General features: G+C 40.5%; 1 protein-coding gene across 1 annotated transcript; it reads right to left on the reverse strand.

The window, feature by feature from the left end:
• Positions 1-1613: 1613 nt before the first annotated feature.
• Positions 1614-14910, reverse strand: SYNJ2BP (synaptojanin 2 binding protein). The gene is made up of 4 exons (XM_089521783.1): positions 14668-14910; positions 9382-9518; positions 4869-4964; positions 1614-3778 (listed from the first exon to the last, which is right to left on the reverse strand). Exons 1-4 carry the CDS (start codon positions 14729-14731, stop codon positions 3638-3640), a joined length of 438 nt encoding a protein of 145 aa, XP_089377909.1. The 5' UTR covers positions 14732-14910; the 3' UTR covers positions 1614-3637.
• Between the last annotated feature and the right edge of the window lie 7370 nt (positions 14911-22280).

Consider the following 22280-nt stretch of genomic DNA (forward strand, 5'->3'; position numbering starts at 1 on the left):
AGTTTAGGTGGAATTTCTTTTCTTGCCATTTGAATCCAGTGGCTTATGTTCTAGCCTCTAACGCAGCAGAAAAGAAGCTTGCTTCTTATTCTACAACACATCCCTTCAGATATTTAAAGGTGGCTATCATGAGTGATAGTGGTTGGTGCACTGGACTATGAATACTAATAGAGATGGGGGACAAACAGAAAGCAAGGAAAAGCCATTACTTTTAAGCATCCATGGCCTTTCAGGCAAGTGTGTTCTATATCCTGGAATGCTGTGAATAATCACAAAGATTGCATTTCTTGCCCTAACATAACTGAAACATTAAAGTGAGAACTTTCCACTCCAAACTTCTTCAGAAACAGCCAAAGTTAGAAGCCAAAACATGTCCCTTAAAGACTTTGTAACATTTCTGATATTAGCCATCCTTGCAAATAATTGTACAGTGTATTGCCAAGAAAACCCCATGATAGGATAGCCATAAGTCAGAAATGACTTGAAGGCATACAACAACAACAAGTATCTATTTCTCCTCCCTCCCCGACACACATTCTCTCTATCTGAGGCTTACCAGAAAGGCAAGTAACCATGGTCAGCAACTACCCAAAGCAACAGTGAAGCGTCATTTCCTTGCCTTCTGAGGGGTAGCCACAGAGATTTCTGTGGAAGATGATGTTGCCACTGGGAGGTGCTGCCACAAACAAAACAAAAGTAGGTACAGTTGAGCTGCCCCTTCCTCCCTCCTTTTTGCCTCCCTCTCTTATTCCCTCTCTCCCATCAGTGCCGTCATCCTCACTCTAACCAGGTGTCTCCCAACCCAGTGGAAAGAGATGCCAAGAGCAGGAAGATAGCCTCTGAGGTAGCTGCCCAACGGATGACATTGCATAGAACCAGTGCTGGCCCTTGCTTCCTTGCATACTCTATCCCGCTCTCCCCCTGCCCTGTTATCACTCTTGTCAGTCTCTTTGCTTTCTCATGCATGCCCAAATAGAGCAACAGCTCATGCTCCTCAACCTCACCTGGCTCCTCTGGTGGGACAGGCAGGGAGAGGCTGTCTTTCTGAGGCTGCTAGAGAGCCAACAGGGTGTATATCAAGGGCAGGGAGCACAGCTATTCACAGCTAGGCACTCCTGCATCACTGCCCCCCAACTCTCTGCCCTGCCCATTGCCACCCCTTTTTTCCTCACAGCTCCCTGGATTTTTCTACTGCCCCCAGGGGGGTGGTATTGCCCAATTTGGGAATCACTGTTTTAAGGTCCTATTACTAGAATAAGGCTGTTAAATAAAACTGAGCACAAATAGAAAGGTGCTGATGGCACAAGCAAGGGTATGAGAGTCATACTAAGTGTCTCTCTGGTGTGTTTGGAGCACAGCTTGAAAATGTTATTTTGTTGGATGCCATGTTGGCTGAAGGATTTTTGGAGTCATAGACCAAAAAAGTAACTTCAAAGCTTTGGTCTGGAATGAGGGTATGCTTTCTCTCCTTCAAATGTACTGAAGCAATCTCAGTAAAAACAAGGGAAGGAAACTGTGGTAGATAAATGCCACTATGAAAATATCCTAATGATTTAAAAAAAATCCCTGAAGAAACATTGAAAGTTAGGAAAATCAGAAGTTTCAAACCACAATTTAAAGTCTCAATACATATAATATATATGATATAATTTTTGGCATCATACAGACCTCACATATCAGCATTCTTTTGCAAGGTACAAAAACACATTCGCTTAAGAGAAGAGTAAAATGGACGATATCCTAGTTTGCTCAAATCATTGGCGACTACAGTACAATCAGAGTGTGCGTGTGTGCAGGGCGATGGTGTTACCAACTTAAAAGTGAAATTCTTGCAGCGTTTTGTTTGCTTTACATTTCACCATCTTACAATTTTTTGCCCACATAAAAGACACTTCCTGGCTTTACAATCCACAGAAGTCTCTAAAATAAAATCCATACTAAGCATTTTGAGGCTGGAGTCAAAGAATGTGTATAGCATGTTCATCACCTGTAGGTATTTCAGTAACCTAAAAACAAGTTCAGCTACTCAATCTGAAACATGTTTATTTGGAATTCCACCAGGCTGATATCCCAGTAACCATGCTAAAGTCTGTAGGCTTTCCCCTCACCTATAAACCCTGAATTCCACCCAAATCACTCCAATATGAAAAGTCAGTGGAATATAACACTATCTATTGCTTTAGAAATACAAGGATGGCCTAAAGAATTTAAGGTGTGTGAATACACACTAGACACAATTTACCCATTTGGTTTGCACTCACTAATGTTCAGCTCATAATGAGCTGAACTGATTACTGGGCCCAAAAGCAAGGTTATGGTTATATTGGGTTGCATCATATCAATGCAGTAACTTTTCAATGAATTTCTCCCACAACCCCAGAATGAATCAGAAGAGTAACATAGGCATCTCCTGGGCAGCTATGCAATGGTTAAGAAAAGATTAAGCAAACTTATGTTACCATATTCATTTCCCATTAGTACATTTCCTAGAAGCAATTTCTCATAGTGCTTCAACATGGAAGCAAGGCGAGACCAATACCTCAGAGGATAATGCAAATTCTTTTACAAAGAGGCATCTATGGGAGGAAAGGAACATTCTGCCCCAATACAGCTTTCAATGATGTTAAAGATACATTATTAGTCTTAATATTCCATACTTCCCTTCAGCCTGTTTTTGTAAATGAGACTTTCATAATGCCACTGTAACAAAAACAATCAATACCAGCTCATAAGAAGCTTATTTAAAACTTTGGACTCTCTTATTTCTGCCACAGTCCTGAATGCATATTTACCTATGTGTTCAGGTTGGCTAATTAGTGTATCTCTTGCCTCTATAGGCTTTTCCCCATGTTCTCATGATGCCTCTTATCTTTACAGGATCAATCCCAGCATTTATGGTTTGCTTTGTGCCAATAGCTCATCCAAAGCTGCATATTAAAGTTAATATGCTCCCCTAAGGTATGTCATAAAAAGAACAGCTCATCCCCCTTCACCAAAAGACTAAGAAGCAGATACACCCATCACTGCTTTCACTTCTCACTACTTTTATCTCTACTGATGACTGAGTAGGGCATATATGTAGGTTGTGAAAGAACTCATCCAATGCTTCTTTTCACTCCTCAGCTAGAAGCTCTGCCTGCAGTCCAGAGATTCTTTTAACTGGCAAGTAGTTTCCTGTATACTACAGGGCATCGTATCCCTCCTATTCCCTATCAAATCAGTTAGTTTAGTGGCTGCCCAAGACAAGTTACACTAGTTTCAGAAGCTTACTGAAAAGCAGCAACAGAATGTCAGAAGCCCTGTGGATCAGTGGAGCCTCACTGTACCAACCTTGCTTTGCAGCCTACATTTTAAAATCAAAGAGCCAGGGAGAAATCATGGAGCAAAAGAAAATAATCAGAAACAGCTTAATCAAACTTCTGAAGGACCAGTGAAGTGCAACATCCTGGTTTGTAAACAATCTGGCCCCTAACGTGCATGAAATTCACATCACACACAGCAGCAACTTTACATTAGGCAATGATTCTCTCCTCCCCCATTGTCAATCCAGAATAAGACAGTCAATTTGCGCTCTTTAAATTGCATCATAGATTTGTAGACTTTGCTATGCACCAAGGTCTTCCAGAAGTGGTGTGGGTCACAGCCGTTGTCGGTATCTCAGGAAGGCCCATACTACAGCCACTGTTATGGCCAGTCCTGGCACCAAAATCACGGCCAAAGGAATGCCTCCTGGCTCTCCATCCCCTCGGTGGCTTGAAGGACCATTCTGGGGCACCAGCTGCAATGGGAAGAAGAGTAATAGTATGGAAGACATCAAAGCAGAACAAAAGATAGCTAAACAGCATATGCACATACTTCTCAGATCAGGTATGACCAAGATCCTTCTGGTGAGAAACTGAACCACTCTGCTTAAAGTTAATATTCAATAAAGCTGCAGAAATCATTAACTCTTGAAAGCTTGTGCACATGTTACACTTTAATGAGCTTTAGCTAACATACACAGCACATTCATCTTCCTACAGTCACTATTCATATGCTGAAGTACAAAGCTGAAGAATGTGTAAAAGCATATGTCTGCATTTATCTATTGCTAATCATCTTTTATATTTTCTCTCTGCCTCTTCCTTCCACCCTACCCTTAACTGTTCAACTTAGGTAGCTTCTTCCATAATAAAGTCACCCATGAGAAGATTTTAGCTTCCCCATTTCATATGGTGAATGTTATTTACAATTTGGCTGCATGTATATGGAAACAGCAACCATTTACATAAGGCTGTTCCAGCATAGCAATCTCCTGATACTGGACTGCATCTCTCATCATTCCTGAAAATAGAAGTTGTAATCTAACAAATCCTCATAGTATTAAATTGAGGATTGACTGATTTATAGTCTAAAAAATGCACACTTGAACTCTTGTAAAGAGCATTTATCATTCCACACATGCATACCCCCAGCTGTTTACAAGAGCAGAAAAGCCATCAGAAAAATCACAATCAAGCATGCAAGCAACTTCAAGGATTAATGTTTAACGTATCTGCAATGAGAAGAAGGATCTCTCATTTCTCCCCACTCAATAAGGTTCATCATCTACCAGGATAAAGTACATTGGGCCCTTGGTATCTCCTGGGGTTTGGTTCTACGATGCCTTGTGGATACCAAAATCTGTAGAAACTCAAATCCCATTAAATACAATGGCATTGTAAAATGGTATCCCTTCTATAAAATGGCAAAGTGAGTTTGCTTATTGGAATTTATGTTTTTAAAAAACATTTCCAAGCTGAGGATCATTGAATCCATGGATAAAAAAATCAATGGATAGAGAAGGCTGACTATAATAGTGGCAGATCCCAATATCGAAGAATACATACCCTGTGTTGAACCTTTAAGGAAACATGGTCACCCGCATTCCTAAAGAGATCCACAGCATGCTGGTGCAGCATGTCCTTCAGCTCCTTGCCATTAACCTATAAAAAACATCAACGTTTTGAAGGCCAATTTGAACACAATTAATTTTAGGCACAAGCTGACGATCAGCTTAAACAAAGGATCATCACTAGATGACAATTTAGTCTACACAAGAACAATTCTGCTTGTATTATTTTTATAAATGGAATAGCATTCTAAATATTCAAAGTTCTTCATTTTTCAGAAATGACATGGGGGAGAAAAACTGGTAAGTGGCAATACAAATGCTTCTTATTTATGTTCATCACCAACTTTCATATATGTTCTGAACAGAGAGCATCTTTAAACGGAATTAGATGCAAGCAGCCAAGAATGTAAAATAAAATAGAGTACCATCAGCTCTGAAAAGCTTTAAACATTAAGTAGGGATGCAGTTCCATGCCCTGGAAATCCTTGGCAAGGGAAGCTGAGATAGCTCTATTCTGTCGCCCTTCAGCTGGGAAGCAAAGGCATTTGTATTTACAGATTTTTGGCATTTAAGAGGATCTGAGGCTGAAATAATTTTTAATCTGGAGTTTGCTGTTACTCTGTTCTTGTTTAAGAGTTTTAATTTGTGTTTTTATTGGATGTGCTCTCATGCTTTAATTAGAACTTGCTATTTTAGTTGTATTTTGTTAGATGTCTGCTTTTAGTGGACTGTCAGATATGAACCCAACAAATAAAGAAATCCTATAGATTTCTTTCTTTATTTATAAACCTCAGAGGTTTTTACATGGCAGTAAAAACCTCTGAAAATGATGGTTATCTATTTATTAGATTTGTATCCTGCTATTCTCCAAAAATGGGATTCAAGGCAGCTTACAATAATTTTAAAAGGATAAAATTACAGTTACCCAGAAGTAACTGTAAGCTCTGAAACATCCCAAGAAACAATCACTCACTATAAGCAAAGCCTTGTGCTTTGCTTTAGGAGAGAATCACTGATTGGTGAAGCTCACATGAACAACAATCAATATTTTTGAATAGACTTTTGGGAGGGGGGTTAGCAGGAGAGATACAGAGGTTCTAAAAACAGACAGTGATTATATATGGCCAAAGGCCCAAGTGTGTTACCCAGCAAAAACAATAATAATAGTAGTACTAGTTTTTATTTTGTGTCTTCAAGTCATTTCTGACTTATGGCGACCCAAAGGCAACCCTATCTTGAGGTTCAAACCGTGCCCTCTCCAGAGTCATAGTCCAATACTCAAACCACTCCACCAGGCTGACTCTCTCCAATCATCATCATTCCTTATCTACCTCTCTCCAAGGATCAAGGTGAAGAACAACAATTAACAAATACATTATGGGCCTCTACAGACCACGCCTAAGAGGTGGCCTCAGCCGTCCCTTTTGCGCCAGATCAGATCCGTGGCAACTTCACTCCATGACCCCAATCCGGCCTTTCTACAGTGTGAACAGGAGCCACGAAAAGTGGCTCTGTTTTGCACATTGGAAAGGGTGCCATAGCTGCATTGCCACAGCTTGGCGGTGCTCCTCCGGCGCCTTGTCATATGGATGCAGTGCCAGAGAACCGCCATGATACCACACACCATGTGGAGCGGCACATGGTGCCCTGGGGGCAGAGTCAGGGCGTGCATCATCTGGATGTGACACCCCGACTCCGCCCCCAGGCCGGCCTTAACAGCCGGTCTGAAGAGGGCCCATATCAGTTAAAAACACATCAGTTAAAACACACATCATTTTAATAGGACAAATAAGATGTACACCTATTAACTACATTATGTAATTTGAAACTATTTTTCCAACATGGCCATACCTAATTTCCAATATAAGCTACAGCCTTCTCAGAAAGAATGTATATTCCAGAAGAAAGGCAGTGCAAAGAATGAAGGAGAAAAATCAAAATTTCAAGAGTAGGAAAATCACTGGCTCAAAGGAAAATAAGGCAAATCACTAAGTCACTTTATTAATTTTTAAGTTATTAAAATATTTATATTGTATCCTATATAAAAAAATGTCAGCACAGTGTTAGATGTTCACAAAACTCCCTTAGGATGTACATATATCTAACTTCTTGTTAGCCCCTAGTTTTTCCTTCTTGAATCTTTAGTTTGCCTTTTAAGGTTCAATTCAGCTTTTTAAGCTGATCTTGCAGGCCTTGAGTTATTTCTTTTACCTTCTAGGCTTTGAGTTATTTCAGTTTTTGAATTATTGACACTTATTATTTTAAACATTCACATTTTCTGCTGCAATAATTGTATTAGTGTTAATTATTTTAGTTTTACTGGATAAGCTTCATTGAAAGTATTTTATCATGAAAAGTGGTCTATAAACTGGGAAATAAATATTTTACTATGACTATTAGTAGAACACTGCATAGATGGGTCATGCTGTACAAATAAATTATTCCATCAACAAAGGAGAAGACCTGTGTGTACACTATGAAAACATGCCAGGGAAAATTGTGAGTGTTTATAGTGCACTACCCACAGTAAATTACAGTGAAAAATGATGTGTCACCATAGGTAGAAATGGATATGTAATACATCTTCAGGGTTGAAGTGTGTACATAACAAATTTTCAAATTGCAAGATAGCCTAAGTCATTCAATGGCAGTGTTTGCACAAGGACGTGCTAATGTATGCACATCACCGCGCACTGAAGAACAAGGGACACAACCGTCTGCATTTCTCCCCATCTGTGGGTGGACCCAAAGCTGAACCCCACAGGTGGGAAGGGTCCACTCTACTTGTAACATATCAGTAAGGTTTTTGTTGTTGTTAACTGCCTTAGAGTCGATCTCAACTCATGATAACGCTATGAAAGAGATGTCTCTTGAGCTTTCTGCTCAAGTCCTGCAGGTTCAGACCTGTGATCTCCCTGATTGAATCTAGCCATCTGGCATGTGGTCTTCCTTTTTATTGCCTACCACCTTTCCTAGTATTATTGTCTTTTCTAATGAGTCTTGCTTTCTCATGAGGTGGCCTCAGTTTAATCATCTTGGCTTCCAGAGATAGAAGGGGCTTGATCCTTTCTAGAACCCATTTGTTTGTCTTCTTGGCTGTCCACAGTATCCTCAGCACTCTTCTCCAGCACCACATCTCAAATGAGCTGATTTTCTTTCTTTCAACTTTTTTTACTGTCCAGCTCTCACATCCACACGTGGTAACAGGGAATAAGAAAAGGTGGTGGAAGGAGACTGTGAACTGACAAGTTAATTCCCTTTTCTTTTTTTTCAGAGACAGGCAGGGTGGATTTGGTCACACTTTTAGACCACTGGATTCTGGAAAGAGAAAGACACTATTCCACTGATGTAAAATAAATGCACTGTGGGAACGCAACAAAGTCTCAAAAGAGATTACAAAAGGAGCAAAATATAGTGAAATCCACTTATAAACCAGTTGTGCTGTATAATTCCAAAACATGAAATAAAAAAACATCCCCACAACATAGGAAACTGAAAAAAATAACGTCTTGTGGGATAGTCCAGTTTGTGGGAACCTTACAAAGTTTCTGAAGTTCATCTTCAGACATTATGTCATTATTTTTTAAATCTGTTTTTAACTGATTTTAATCATATTTTTAAAATGATGTGTGTACCTTCAACTCACCTGTCATCTTATGGAGACCCCATTAATTTCATAGGGTTTTCCTAGACAAAGAATACTCAGAGATGGGTTATGCCAATTCCCTCCTCAGAAATATTTATTATTTATTTTATTGGCTTATTATTTACATTATTATTTATTTTAAGTATTTATACTTCAGTTGCAAAGGCTCTCAGAGAGGCTTACAAATCATTAATTTGACAGTTCCTTGCCCTCAGATTTATAATCTAAATAAAACACAAGACACAAGGAAGAGAATGTCAGTGAGGGAGGGGATTGAGTTCAGCAGATACTGCTGGTTCATCTCTCTCCAAGGCCAGAGCAGTGACAGCTGGGATGGATGAAGGGCTTTTCATCTGCTTCTGGGTATAGGCATGATGGAGCTGTGTCTGGCTCTTCTTTTCTCCCTCTGAAATCCTACAGCACCTGGAATTCATTGGCAGTCTCCTATTCAAATACTAACCAAGGCCAACTGTTATTAGCTTCTAAGATTAGACAATATTATTATTTAATTATTTTGTAACTTTTATAAACTAATATTTTGAGAGCTAGCATGGTGTAGTTGTTTGAATTTTGGACTAGGACACTGGGAGACCAAGGTCTGAATCCCTAATGGGCCATGGAAACCCACTGGGTGACCTTGGTCAAATCACACTCTCTCACCCTCAGAGGAAAAAGGCAAACCATCTCTGCACCAATCTTGCCACGAAAATCCAGTGACAGGCTTGCCTTAGTGTCTCCATATGTTGGAAATGACTTGATGACGTATAACAACAACCCAATATTTTACCTTAATCTTTTTTAAAAAACCTTAAATCCTACCTCAGGAGAAGGGGGATATAAATTCAATTAATCAACTACTTACTGTTAAAATTTTGTCTCCTTCCTGTAGGCGACCATCCTGTGCAGCAGCTCCATTTTCTTTGATCCGGCTAACAAAGATGCCAGTGTCACTGGAGAGGTGCTGTTGGTCTGTCCCACCAACTATATTAAATCCCAGACCTAAAGACAAGAGCAAGTTGGAGGGCAGTGAGACCCTCCGAGACAAGAAGTAAATCTGAACCTCAGAACAGTTAACAGTAGCTATTCCCATCTAATCTGCAAAACAGCAGATATTATTTTAATTTTGTGGTTGCAACCATACCTATTTTTTAACTTAATACAAGGCTAGAGAGGCGATTTTCAGTGGAATCACTCTTAAGAGGAGAAGTACAACCTTCTCTCCCCAGCTGTGATGCCAGTGAAAATCTTCACCACAATTAATAATAGGAAAAAATGTCCCACTGGCAGTATCAGAGCTTTTCTCTAATACTAACTTCTAATGTATAAATATATCTATTCATACATTCAGTCTATTAGCAGAGGTATGCACAGAGACAACAGTTTCTTGGCAGACTACGCATATTAATACATATGATCTAACAATTAGGCATGTAACAAAAGAATTTTCCTAGAAAAGTGTCTGATTTTAAGGGCACTGGCTCACTGGCTGCATCTGCACTGCAGAAATAATCTAATTTGAGACCACTTTAACTGCCATGGTTCAATGCAGTTCTGGGAACCGTACTTTTGCGAGACATTTGGCCTTCTCTGTTAGAGAACTCTGGTTCCAAATCAAACTACAGTTCCCAGAATTCAACAGCCATTAAAGTGGTGTCGAACTGGATTATTTCTGCAATGCAGATGCAGCCTTAGTAAGGGGATACATTGCTTTTACACATTATAAGTACCAGCCTGCCTAACAGACAAAAACTGTTGAAAGGTATATGGACAGTGTCATAAATTGCATCATTGTGTACCCTATTATAGCAAGCAGGTACATTTCAATATTGCTTATCAGTGCACTTAAGCACTCCCTAAGCGGTTTACAATGTAAAACTCATTTTAGTGACCTTGGAAGGATGCAAGCCTGAGTTGAGCTTGAGCCCTTGGCTAGTATTGAACTTGCAACCTTGCAGTTTGTGAGTGAGCAGTTACAGTACAGACATTTAATCACTGTGCCACCATGTTCTGATCCCACCTCCAGAACTATGTAAACCGCTAACATACACGAGGTTTGATATTAAATCCACCAGTGTGCCTGAAGAAGAGAACTAAAATCAAGAAAATCTCATGCTAAAATAAATCATGAAAAGGGAGAAAGGGAAGGGGGAAAAGAAATCTAGCAGCATCTTTAAGACTATTATATTTTATTAATTAATTTAAATTTTGGTGCTGTTATTGTGTGCCTTTAAGCCCTTTCTGATTTATGGCAATCCTAAGGCAAACCTGTTTTAGAAGGATTTGTTCAGCAGGGGGTTATCACTGCCTTCCACAGAGGCTGAAAGTGTGACTTGCCAGAGGTCACCCAGTGCTTTTCTGTGGCTCAGCGAGGATTTAAACCCGTCTGCCAGAGCCCTAGCCCAACATTCAAACCAGCGTAACATACTAACACTCTTAAATGTTATTACATATATTTAATATAAAATAAAATGCTTGCTGTATGTGTTTTGAGTGACACATAATACAACAAGTAATTAGACTCTTTTTTTTGGGGGGGGGGGGGAGAGATCTGCCTAAAAACCAGAGCAAATACAAAGTTTAGAGATATGTTGTCAAGTGAACTAAACAGCAGCATAGAAATTTATATGTAATAAACATAAAGAGTAAGACTCCAGGAAACTTGAGAAGATAAAAGGTAGGAATACCAAAAGGAAAGTGTTACATGTGTAATAGCACACCCCCCCCCCAAAAAAAAAAAACAGCTAAAGTGTTAGAAAGTGAGGCTTTCACAGGACAAAACATACACTAATATTTGCTCCACAACTGTCATTTCCAGTTCTGGGGCAAACAGTCAGAATCCAGATTTGCCATATCTCACTGCTTCTGAAAGATCCCATGTTCCTCCTACAGCTCCCATGCACCATGAAAACTGTTTTGGGAGGCTGGTGAACTTCTGGAATAGGTTTTTGGTACCCTGGAGGTGTGCAGCACTAAAAGGGAAGCAAAGAATAGCCAATTTCCAGTAGCACTGCATACCAAAACCCACTGTAGAACTTAGCCAATTACAGTTTTTTTAGAGTTGTAAAAGTCTACAGGCTGTCTTTTAACTGATTAGACTGAAACTCAGATCAGAACTTAACTTCTTTATATGTATCTCTTTTACATTTAGTGTAAAATTACTGAGAGATTTCTTGATTCAGGAATGTTGAATGCACAGATCGTTCTCTGGGCTCATATCTTGTAATCACTATCTGTATAGGTTCCTCTCTCCACCTAATCTGAGTGTACTACAAATAGCTTGGCCATAGTAAACCAACAATATTTATGAAAGAACTAGGTATGTACTGGGGGGAGGGGGAATTAATACACTAAATCAGATCTTATATATGTACATACACGCCAGGCCATACCAAAGAGACCCATCGAAGCAGCAGTTTCTTTTTTTCATGTGGTCATTCAGTGGACGTCAGCTGCAAACTTAAAAAGAGGCTGAGTATCCCTTATCCAAAATGCTTGGGACCAGAAGTGGTTTGCATTTTTTTCAGATTTTGGAATATTTCTATATATATGAGATACCTTGGAGATGGGACGCAAGTCTAAACATAAAATTTATCTATGCTTCACATACACCATATACACACAGTCTGAAGGTAATTTTATACACAATATTTTTAATAATTTTCTTCATGAAACAAAGCTTATGTATGTTGAACCATCAAAAAGCAAAGGTGTCACTATCTCAGCCACCCATGTGGGCAATTTCAGAGTCTTTTGGATTAGAAAATTCTAATAAGGGAGGCTCAACATGCATATATTTTTTCAACTATAGAACACATGGCTGCCTACAACCAACTGGCAATTTGCTACAACATTGTTATACATAATGCTTTCAGATTGTCACTAGAGACAGAGGAAAACCTTTTTCGTTACCCCATTTTGGTTTTGTGCTGTTTCTCTGATATAATGCTGCATAGTGAAATTTCTTTTTAATGTCTGGATTTTATGGTTTTAGTTTTTTCAGGGGTGTTGGTGCATAAGTTCACCTTCAAGCCACTTCCGACTTATGGAGACCCTAAGGTGAACCTATTACAAAGTTTTCTCAGCAAGATTTGATGAGAGGAGGTTTGCCATTGCCTTTCCCCTGAGGCTGAGAACATCTGAGATGGTCACCCAGTGCGTTTCATGGCCAAGCTGGGAACTGAACCGTGGTCTCGAGAGTTGTAGTCCAACACTCAAACCACTACGCCTCATTGGCTCCTTTTGGAAGATTTAAAAACAAAAGATATTTACTTAACTTAGTCACCTGGTAAATACACATATTTAAGGCAGAGTGTATGTAATACATATCGTAATAGGCAATACTAAGAGCCAGTGTGGTATAGTGGTTTGAGTGCTGGATTATTACTCTGGAAACAAGGGTTAGATGTCCAGCTCGGCCATGGGAACCCATTGGGTGACCTTGGGCAAGTCACACTCTCTCAGCCTCAGGGGAAGGCAATGGCAAACCTCCTCTGAACAAATCTTGCCAAGAAAACCCCATGATAGATACACCTTAGAGCTGCCTTAAGTCGGAAATGACTTGAAGGAACAGAACAAAAACAGATATGTAATACTACACTTTCACTGAATTAGTTTCTCCCCCAGGATTGCTTTCTTTAATTTATTAATATAAGATAGCATCCAACACCAGCAACACCAAACACCAAAGAAGCTATGACAGCAAAATGATCAGGACTGTGAAAAACAAAACCAGCCACGATGAACTGCATTTCACTCTTCTTGGGATGAAAGGATGATTTAGTTAACTAATTTAATTAAAAACACATGAACTGTAAGCAAGATGACAGTAAAACAACTGTTTGTTTCTCCCATTTTCCTTCCTACCACACAGCAAAGACAACGATTTTTAAAAAGTAGTTTACTGAGCTGAGGAAGAGAGGAAAGAAGGCGGAAACATGAGATTGGAAATTATACAGTCTTCCAGATGTTGTTAGACTGCAAATCCCAGCAGCCATAGCCAGCACAGATAATGATTAATGCTGGGAGTTGTAGACCAACAACATCTGGATCAGTGTTCCTTAAGCTGTTTCATGTGGAGGACAAGCAGGATTTTGTCCACAATGTGCCAGAGACCAGCATCAGATATGTGCCTGAGAGGTGGACTAATACTTGAGTACATACAGTAGATGGGAGGCTGCCAATGAATCCCAGGCGCTGTAGACTGTATTTCAGAGGAAGGAACTGTCAAAAACACCTCTGAGTATTCCTTGTCTAAGAAAACCCCATGAAATCCATGGGTAGCCATAAGTTGCCAATGACAGACAGACACATACATGTACAAGTGTGCATATAGGACTGCAACTTCCATGTGCTCACTTTGGGGAGACGGGCGCAAACAGAAATTTCCACTGTAAAATTAATGCAGAATGAGGTCCGAAACAGACTGCAGAAATAATCCCGTCTGAGGCCGCTTTAACTGCCTTGGCTCAATGCTAGGGAATTCTGGGGACTGTAGTTTTGTGAGCCATTTAGCCTTCTCTGTCAGAGAGCTCTGGTGCCACAAGAAACTACAGTCCCCAGAATCCTGCAGCCATGGCAGTTGAAGCAGTCTCCAACTGGATAACCTCTGCAGTGTGTTTTGGACCTTAGTCTCCAAAGTGAGTCACAACCATCCTCAGAAACACTCCTGTGTTTTGGAAGGGAGGGAAAAGGCAAAGGCAAAGGCAAAGGCAAAGGCTTGAGAAAACAATCATAAACGTTCCTTCTGGAGCCAAGGTGAAATGATGCATTCATTCCCTTCACCCATTGGGTGCCTCTATGCAAGTGGTTCCCAACCTTCGGTCTTCCAGGTGCTTTGGACTTCAGCTCCCAGAATTCCTGACTCGTCCAAGGCGGCCGAGGCTTCTGGGAGTTGAAGTCCAAAACACCTGGAAGACCAAAGGTCTGCGAATCACTGACCTACACTGTCGGAAATGCAAGTGCTGTAGCTCCACTCTATGGAATCCAGGGATTTGTAGCTTCACAAGGCCCTTCGCCTCCCAGAATTCCATAGCAAAGAGCCAGACAAAGAGTTAAAGCGGTACCAAACCGGGTTATTTCTCCAGTGCGGATGCAGCCTTAAAGCGGCCTCAACCCGCATTATTCCCGCCAGGCTTGTCCTCCGCAGTACCTGAGGGTCCCCTGGTGAGATCGATGACTTCCTCCGAGAGGAGGCCCTCCACGCCTCCGTTCATGCTTCCCCCTCTCTGCCTGCCTTCCTCCCTCAGACGAGGCTCCGGCTTCCCAACCGGGATCGGCCCCCTTCCTTCCTTCCTTCCTTCCTTCCTTCTTCTTCAGGACACGATTTGAAGGTGAAAAAGGCGGCCGGGGAAGCAGCAGCAGCAGCAGCAGCGCTTTCGCTTTTCTCAGCCTGGACGACGGGAAGCGAGAGGCCTCCTGGCCGCGGAGGAGCCTGGGAATGGTAGTCCTGCTGCTGCTGCTGCTCTGGTTTGCGGCCTGGTGGTTCCATTCCCTCCTCATTCAGGCCTCTCTCTCTCTCTCTCTCTCTCTCTCTCTCTCTCTCTCTCTCTCTCTCTCTCTCTCTCTCTCTCTCTCTCTCTCTCTGAGGGGAATGAATGCCTTTTAGTTTGTCGTTGGACTGAGGGCCTCCATCGTTTTTTCAGACTCATCACGGCCGGCATCCATAGTTGCCCATATATATATCCCATATATATATATATATATATATATATATATATATATATATATATATATATCCCAGAATTCCCTAGCATTTGAAGCATACCCCGCTCTCTTCCGTGCCTGCATTCTCTGAAGGTGCCAGCCACAGCTGCTGGTGAAATATCAGGAATAAACTCTTCTAGAACACAGCCTCATAGACCAAAAACCCACAAAAGCTATGGAGGCCAACTGTGAAAGCCTTCAACTTCACAAGGTTGCCACTGACCGTCATCAGAGGCTGAGGGAGTGCGACTGGGCCAAGGCCACCCCAGTGGGTTTCCACACTTGACCTGGCCTCCAGAGTCACCATACAATACAAACCACTAGGCAATGTTGGCTGTCTCAAACATACATAAAGCTGTACAATAAGGTCCCAAATACACAGAACAGAGATAGCAAATCTCCAAGCAAATATTATTGTCACAAGCTTTTGAAGCTCTACTGGTGTCTCCAGAAACAGTGATATCTTCACTAAGAGAACCAAATATTTTTATTGCAAGCATTTGAAGCTCCACTGGCTTCTCCGAAAAAGTGACACTTTTACTGGGGCAACTAAAATGTACAAATGCATGTTGCAAATGTTTGAAACTCCCCTGACTTCTTCAAAAACAGTGATACCTGTATTGGCCCAACCAAATATTTTTGTCACAAGCATTTGAAGTTGGCCTGGCTTCTTCAAAAACAGTGATACCTTTACTGGGCCAACCAAAATGCACAAATGTATGTCACAGACATCTGCTGACTTCTTCAAAACAGTGACACCTGTATTGGGCCAACCGTGTGTGTGTGTGTGTGTGTGTGTGTGTATTGCAGGCTTTTGAAGCAGCACCGGCCTCTTTGAAAACGGATACAGTCAACAGGCAACTTGAAGGCACACACACAGGGAGGGACCCATCCTCTGTACCATCTCAAAGGAATGTGAGGACCTGGTGACTGTATCACTTTCAATTATTGCCATTATGCTTTTCAACCACTTTTTCCTAGTGAAGAAGCCTACGAAGGTGTAATTCTGAAATCCATGAAAGAAAAATGGACATGTTGTCAAGGAGGCCTGTCTTTTATTCCCAACTCCCAAGGAATTATAAAGATTCCCCAGCCAGCCCACATCTCACTACAGAAGATGACGAGATTTGGCAGTCAACTCTTCCTTGAACAGTGAAGACAGGGAAGGCCAAATCACGATATGCCAATGCCACAAAACTACAAATCATTTCTGACATGGCAACCCCAAGGTAAACCTATTGTGGGGTTTTCTCGGCAAGATGTGTTCGGGGGGGGGGGGGTTGCCATTGCCTTTCAGTGAGGACGAGAGAGCATGACTTGGGGCTAGTCTACAAGATTAAAATGCTCCTCACCCCAGTCAAATAAATACAATCCGGTCATATGCGGTTCACAGGAGTTCAGCTCCATGTGCCCTGAGGTCCTGCTCTGGAGACCTAGGAAGCTCTCCAAAGCAGGCATCCAGCACCAGAGAAGACTGCTAGCAGAGGGGGATTGCAGCACATTACAGTGTATGTAACATTTCCTCCCCTCCACGAGAAAAATATATTGCAATAATTACTTTGCATTTTCCCCATGAAAAGATACATTAACAGTTAATGAAAGACACACACACACACACACACACACACTTATAATCTTTATTGTGACTTTCTGCCACAAAGAAGACGACAGTGAAAAAGAAGTCAGTAGGAGGCTGCCCACTGGTTTGGACTTTTCCTTTATGATCAAATGCTGTAAGATGAAATGCCACATTATTGTGAGGGAGTATAATTATGAGTAGCTGCATAGAAAAAATGCATTCCCTTTAAAAACAAAGCAGCATGATTTGTGTTCCACTGTTGCCACTGCCTTTGTAGCACGATTTACAGTTTACAGTATAAAATCCTTTGAATTTTCCCAAACATGTTGATCTTACTTGTTTCTTTCTTTCTTTCTTTCTTTCTTTCTTTTCTTAGAAACCCTAATTTGGCTGCACAGCAATTATCATTCAACATTTTGTCATACACTGTCGGGGTGATAGTGATGGCTACAGTTGTTCTTTTCTGGAAGCTCTTTCGGGACTAGCATCTGGGGTTCAAAACACACTGCAGAATTAATCCAGTTTGAGACGGTTTAACTGCCCTGGCTCAATGCTAGGAAATTCTGGCAACTGTCATTTTATCTGTGAGGCCTTTAGCCTTCTTGATCAGAGAGCTCTGGTGTTACAATAAAGTACAATTCCCAGGATTAAAACGGTCTCAAACTGGATTATTTCTACAGCATGTTTTGGACCTGGGACTAGCATTAGTTTATGAGCCACCACTCTTAGTACCATGTGCCTAAACAACCTTCCAGGTATCCCTTGTAGCCCAGTGCGTCTGACTGCAAAGAAATCTAGGATCTTTTTAAGTTATGTAATTCTTTAAGATTTCTGTAAGTATATTAATATGGGTGCATGACTTATGGCAACATCTGTTCAAGGACAGCTGATAGCTGACAGCATTCTGATGATATGTTTTAATGGAAGTTTGAATGTCTCAGATGGATATCAGATAATGATTAAAGATTACCCATCCTTCAATAGGCATGTTGTTTGTTGTTGTGTGCCTTCAAGTTGCTTCCAACTAATGGTAACCCTACAGCAACCTGTCATGGGGTTTCTTGGCAACACTTTTTCCAAGGAATTTGCCACTGCTATACTTTAAGTCTGAGATCCAAAACATACTGCAGAAATAATCCAGTTTTAGACCACTTTAGCTGCCCTGGCTCAGTGCTAAGGAATCCTGGGAATTGTAATGTATTGTGACACCAGAGCTCTCTGCTCAAGAAGGCTAAATGTCTCACAAAACTATTCCTGAACACTGAGCCTGTGCAGTTAAAGCAGTCTGAAACTGAATTATTTCTGCAGTGTGTTTTGGACCTGAGAGAGTGGTAAGGTGTTTATCACATGGAGGTTTTTGCAGCTCAGATCTGGGGTGATTCCTGGTTCAGCTATGCAAATTCACGTTATAACGTGAATGTTTTATCACACCTGGTTGCCTTCTGTTGCCCTTCCGAATCGAGGGGGAATCGAATCCAAAGGCAAGTCACGTGATGCGGATTCAAGCAAAGCAGAGTGAGTGCAAATTGTATTACCACACTGTTGGGATTCAACGATTCAAATCGACACCCTTGCGCATGCCCAGTGGGGGTTTGAACGCATCGTGACCTTGTACGTTTCCGGGGCAAAAAGGGGCGCATGTTCTTGTACCCTGTTTCGCATAATTGCATGATTGCGTGAATATTTTCTTCATGAATCTTTCTGTGTCTTCTTCATCCCCCTTTTTTATTTTCCCTTCCATTTCAGCAATTTCAACAGATAGATAGATAGATAGATAGATAGATAGATAGATAGATCTGTATATTCACATTCATGCACATACACACATGTATGTATTCCAAAAAAATGAGTTGCCCTACAAACACACCTCCTCCTCCAACATAGCGGCTGGGAAGTGCACCTGAGGCGGGGCGATAGGAAATGGAAGAAAACCATACCCTCCCCCAGAGGGAGAGGGGTGGGCCAATCCCATCAGGCCTCCCCAAAGCAACTTGAGCCCTTCCCAGAAAGCATCTGGATCCATCCTGGCTTCTGAGGGAGAGAGAAGGTAGGCCCATCCCATCAGGCCTCCCCAAAGCAACTGAGCCCTTCCCAGAAAGCATCTGGCTCCATCCTCCACTCCCTTCCCCTTTTGTGTCATGTCTTCTTAGGTTGTAAGCCTGAGGGCAGGGAACCGTCTAATTAAAAGATTGTATGTACGACTTCCGGGTTAGCCGCGAAGGCGAGCGGTAGCGCGAGACGGAGGTTCCGCGCTGCCTTTTTCAATTGCAGCAAGCCTATTAATTTGGGGATACCCTGGGACGGGGGAATTCCAGGGTACGAGGCCCATTGGAAACCCTAACCCTCTTCTCCGGAGACGGACCTCGGAGGGGGGAAACCGAAGGAGAGGAAGGAGTGGAGTTTGGAGGCATTCGTTGCTGTGAATTGTTTCCGAGAGGAACCAGCCGACGCGGCTAGCCTTTTACTGTTTTTTGAGGGCGTGGAGGAGTGGAGGTGCTTTTGTTTGTTGAAGAGTGACGTTGAGAAGTCTTCTTTACAGGCAATCCTCTAAGCAATTTCTCCAAAGACATCAGATATTAAGAGATGGTAAAGGCAACTTTGTAGCAAAAAAGCTATATTGTTTCTTTTTTGGAAGAAAGCTGCTTAACTCCTCCAAAACAGCTGCATTAAGAGAGAAGGAGGCGCTGTCAGAGAACGAAAACCCCAGGTGAATTTGCTTTTTGGGGATACTGAATCTTTCTTTCTTGTGTTTTTCATTCATTTGGAGTGGTGAAATTGAGATAAACTTTCTTTACAAGGAGATATGAATGGCAAACATATTTAAGACCTATGCTATGCTACTGGACTTAAAATAATATGATGGAATGAAGAGTAAGAAATTTTTGTTATTGGAGAAACTAACCTAACTAATCTGTTTAGCAAACATATATTGAGAAATACTTCTTCTTTTGAGAATGATTTATGAGGAAAAAAACTCTTGAGCGAAATACTATAGTGGAAAATAGAGATTATGGACATGGACCCTTTCTTTTGATGAGAAAAACCAAAGGAAAGAAACTGTGAGAACAGAGGAATATAACTTGAACTCTTGGAGGATAAACAAATTGTGATTCTTTTTTTACTATTTTCATGGATAATACAGTAATCCTCTTTAAAAGACTCTCCTGAGAAAGCAAACTTGATTGATTTGGATATATAACTTGAATGCAACTGTGGGGAAAAAAAAAACAACAAACTTAGGAGCTCCAATTGTTAACACAGCTGCAAGAGATTAGAGGAGAAGATAATTTACAGCAGTGTAAAGGAAAAAGAAACAGTTGTAAAACGGATTAAGACAGCCTTGGAAAAGAAGCCCTAAAGACTGGTATAGAACCACTATCCACACTGAGAAAAATTGGACAGAAAGATAAAGAAATACTTTAATATTATAAACTGGAAAGATTGCTAGTTATATTGTATAATAATTGTTAAATACTTGTGAAAATTGAATGCAAACGAGAAGCATGACTGCAAGACGGGGATCTATTGGTCAATCTACAGGGCAATCTGACATAAGCAATATCATATTACAGGAATTAAGGGAATTTAAAAAAAATTTTAAGAAAGAGATTCGTGAAGAGCTGAAAGAAAGTCGGGCTGAAACAAAGGGGGATGTACAAAAAATTAGGGAGGATGTCCAAAAGGAGTTTGATGGATTGGGGAAAAAGATTGACAACATTACGAAGGAACTCTCAGGAATTAGAATAGAGGTGGAGGAGGTAGTAGAAAGGACTGATAGCTTGGAAAGGAGAACGGAAGATATAGAAAGAGCCTTGATAAGGGAACACCAAAATGGTCTTTTGCAGGAGGTTCGGTATAGGGAACGGGCCATTAAGATTCGGGGGTTGAAGGAGGAACAAGGTGAAAAAATATATGACAAGATTATTTCAATGTTGGCAGAGTATATCGAACTGGACGAGGACCTTTTAGAGGCTCAGATAGACAAGGTATTTAGAGTGAGCTCTAAAATAGCAACGGAAAGGAAACTCGATAGGGACATTACAGTATGTTTTACGAGTACAAGGATTAGGGATATAGTATTAAGGAAGAATTATGAAAAGAAATTGATCGTGAATGACAAAATAATAGAAATTTATAAGGATTTGCCTATACAAATTATTAGAAGGAGACAAGAATACAAATTTTTGACAATATTGTTACAACAGAAAGAGATTTTTTATAAATGGGACAAACTTGAGGGGGTAATATTTACCTACCAGCAAAAGAGATATAAAATAAACACAATAGAACAGGCCAAAAATTTTGTTGAAAAACTTAACAGAGAGGGCAGAGAACAGGAGGAAAGAAAAAGAGAGAGAGATAAGAAAGAAAAAAGAGAGAAAAAAGATAAGGAAGACATAAATATTCCAAAAGGGAAGAGTCCTTCTCGGGGAGAAGGGAAAAATCAAGAACAGACTGATTGTAGAATAAATGAAGGAGAAGAGGGTGCAGTGGGGGGAGTTGGTTAGATAATACGGTTCTTTTTTTGAGTTTGGATCATCCCTATGGTCTTGTGGTTTGTCTTTTTTTTTATTTGACATTCTAAATTTAAAGGAGGAGAGGTTACAACACACGTTTATATTTGAAAATGGGTCTGAAAATAATATCATGGAACATCAAGGGCATCAGCCAGGAAAAAAAAAGAAGGAAAGTTATGCATTTTTTGGAAGGCAAAGGGTTTGATGTAATATGTTTGCAAGAGACCAAAATGAGGGATGGGGATTTGAAATATCTTAGAAATAATAAAATTGGTACACTGTTTGCGGCAACTATTAATAAACGAAAAAGAGGGGTGGCAATATTTGTTAAGTCAAAATGGGAATCGAGATTGATATGTAAAGATGTCAATGCTAGATGGATATGTGTAGAAATTAAAATTGATAATGTTAAATACCTAATTTGTAATGTTTATGGACCACATGAAAGAAAGGAAGAATTCTATAATAATTTGAGTAAACAAATATATGATATGGAAAATAACAACCTGATTTTGATTGGAGATTTTAACGGGGTACTTAACCCCAAGTATGATAGGAAAGCCCAAAGTAAAAAACAGAGGAAACATCAGGGAAAATTACCAAAACCCTTATTTGACCTAAAGGAAACTTATGAATTAACAGATGTATGGACGCATTGCAACGGTAAAAAAGAAGGCTTTACTTTTTTTTCAGAAGTACATAAATCCCACTCGAGGATTGATATAGCCCTGGCCCCAAAAACATTACTACATGAGATAAAATATATGGAGATTTGGCCGAGAACCTTCTCAGACCATAATATGATCGAAATAGAAGTAAATATAGGGAAAAAAATAAATAGGGGTTGGAGATTAAATGAGAAAATACTAGAGGATGAAAACTTTATTAAGAAAGTTAAAAACGAGATCAACTTTTTTTTCAAAGAGAATGGGGGTAAAACAAGCAAGATGAAGGTAGTTTGGG

Source organism: Sceloporus occidentalis, unplaced genomic scaffold, assembly GCF_023333645.1.
Source record: "Sceloporus occidentalis isolate IW3139 unplaced genomic scaffold, rSceOcc1.0.p SCAF_4, whole genome shotgun sequence".
Taxonomy (NCBI): domain Eukaryota; kingdom Metazoa; phylum Chordata; class Lepidosauria; order Squamata; family Phrynosomatidae; genus Sceloporus; species Sceloporus occidentalis.

Bases quoted from the DNA above. Each gene is read 5' to 3' on its own strand.
- SYNJ2BP (XM_089521783.1), bottom strand. From the start codon at position 14,731: ATGAACGGAGGCGTGGAGGGCCTCCTCTCGGAGGAAGTCATCGATCTC. The intron at 9,519-14,667 runs GTACTGCGGAGG...TCTTGTCTTTAG, and splicing joins TCTCACCAGGGGACCCTCAG to GTCTGGGATTTAATATAGTT. The intron at 4,965-9,381 runs GTAAGTAGTTGA...TGTTTTTTATAG, and splicing joins AAGGAGACAAAATTTTAACA to GTTAATGGCAAGGAGCTGAA.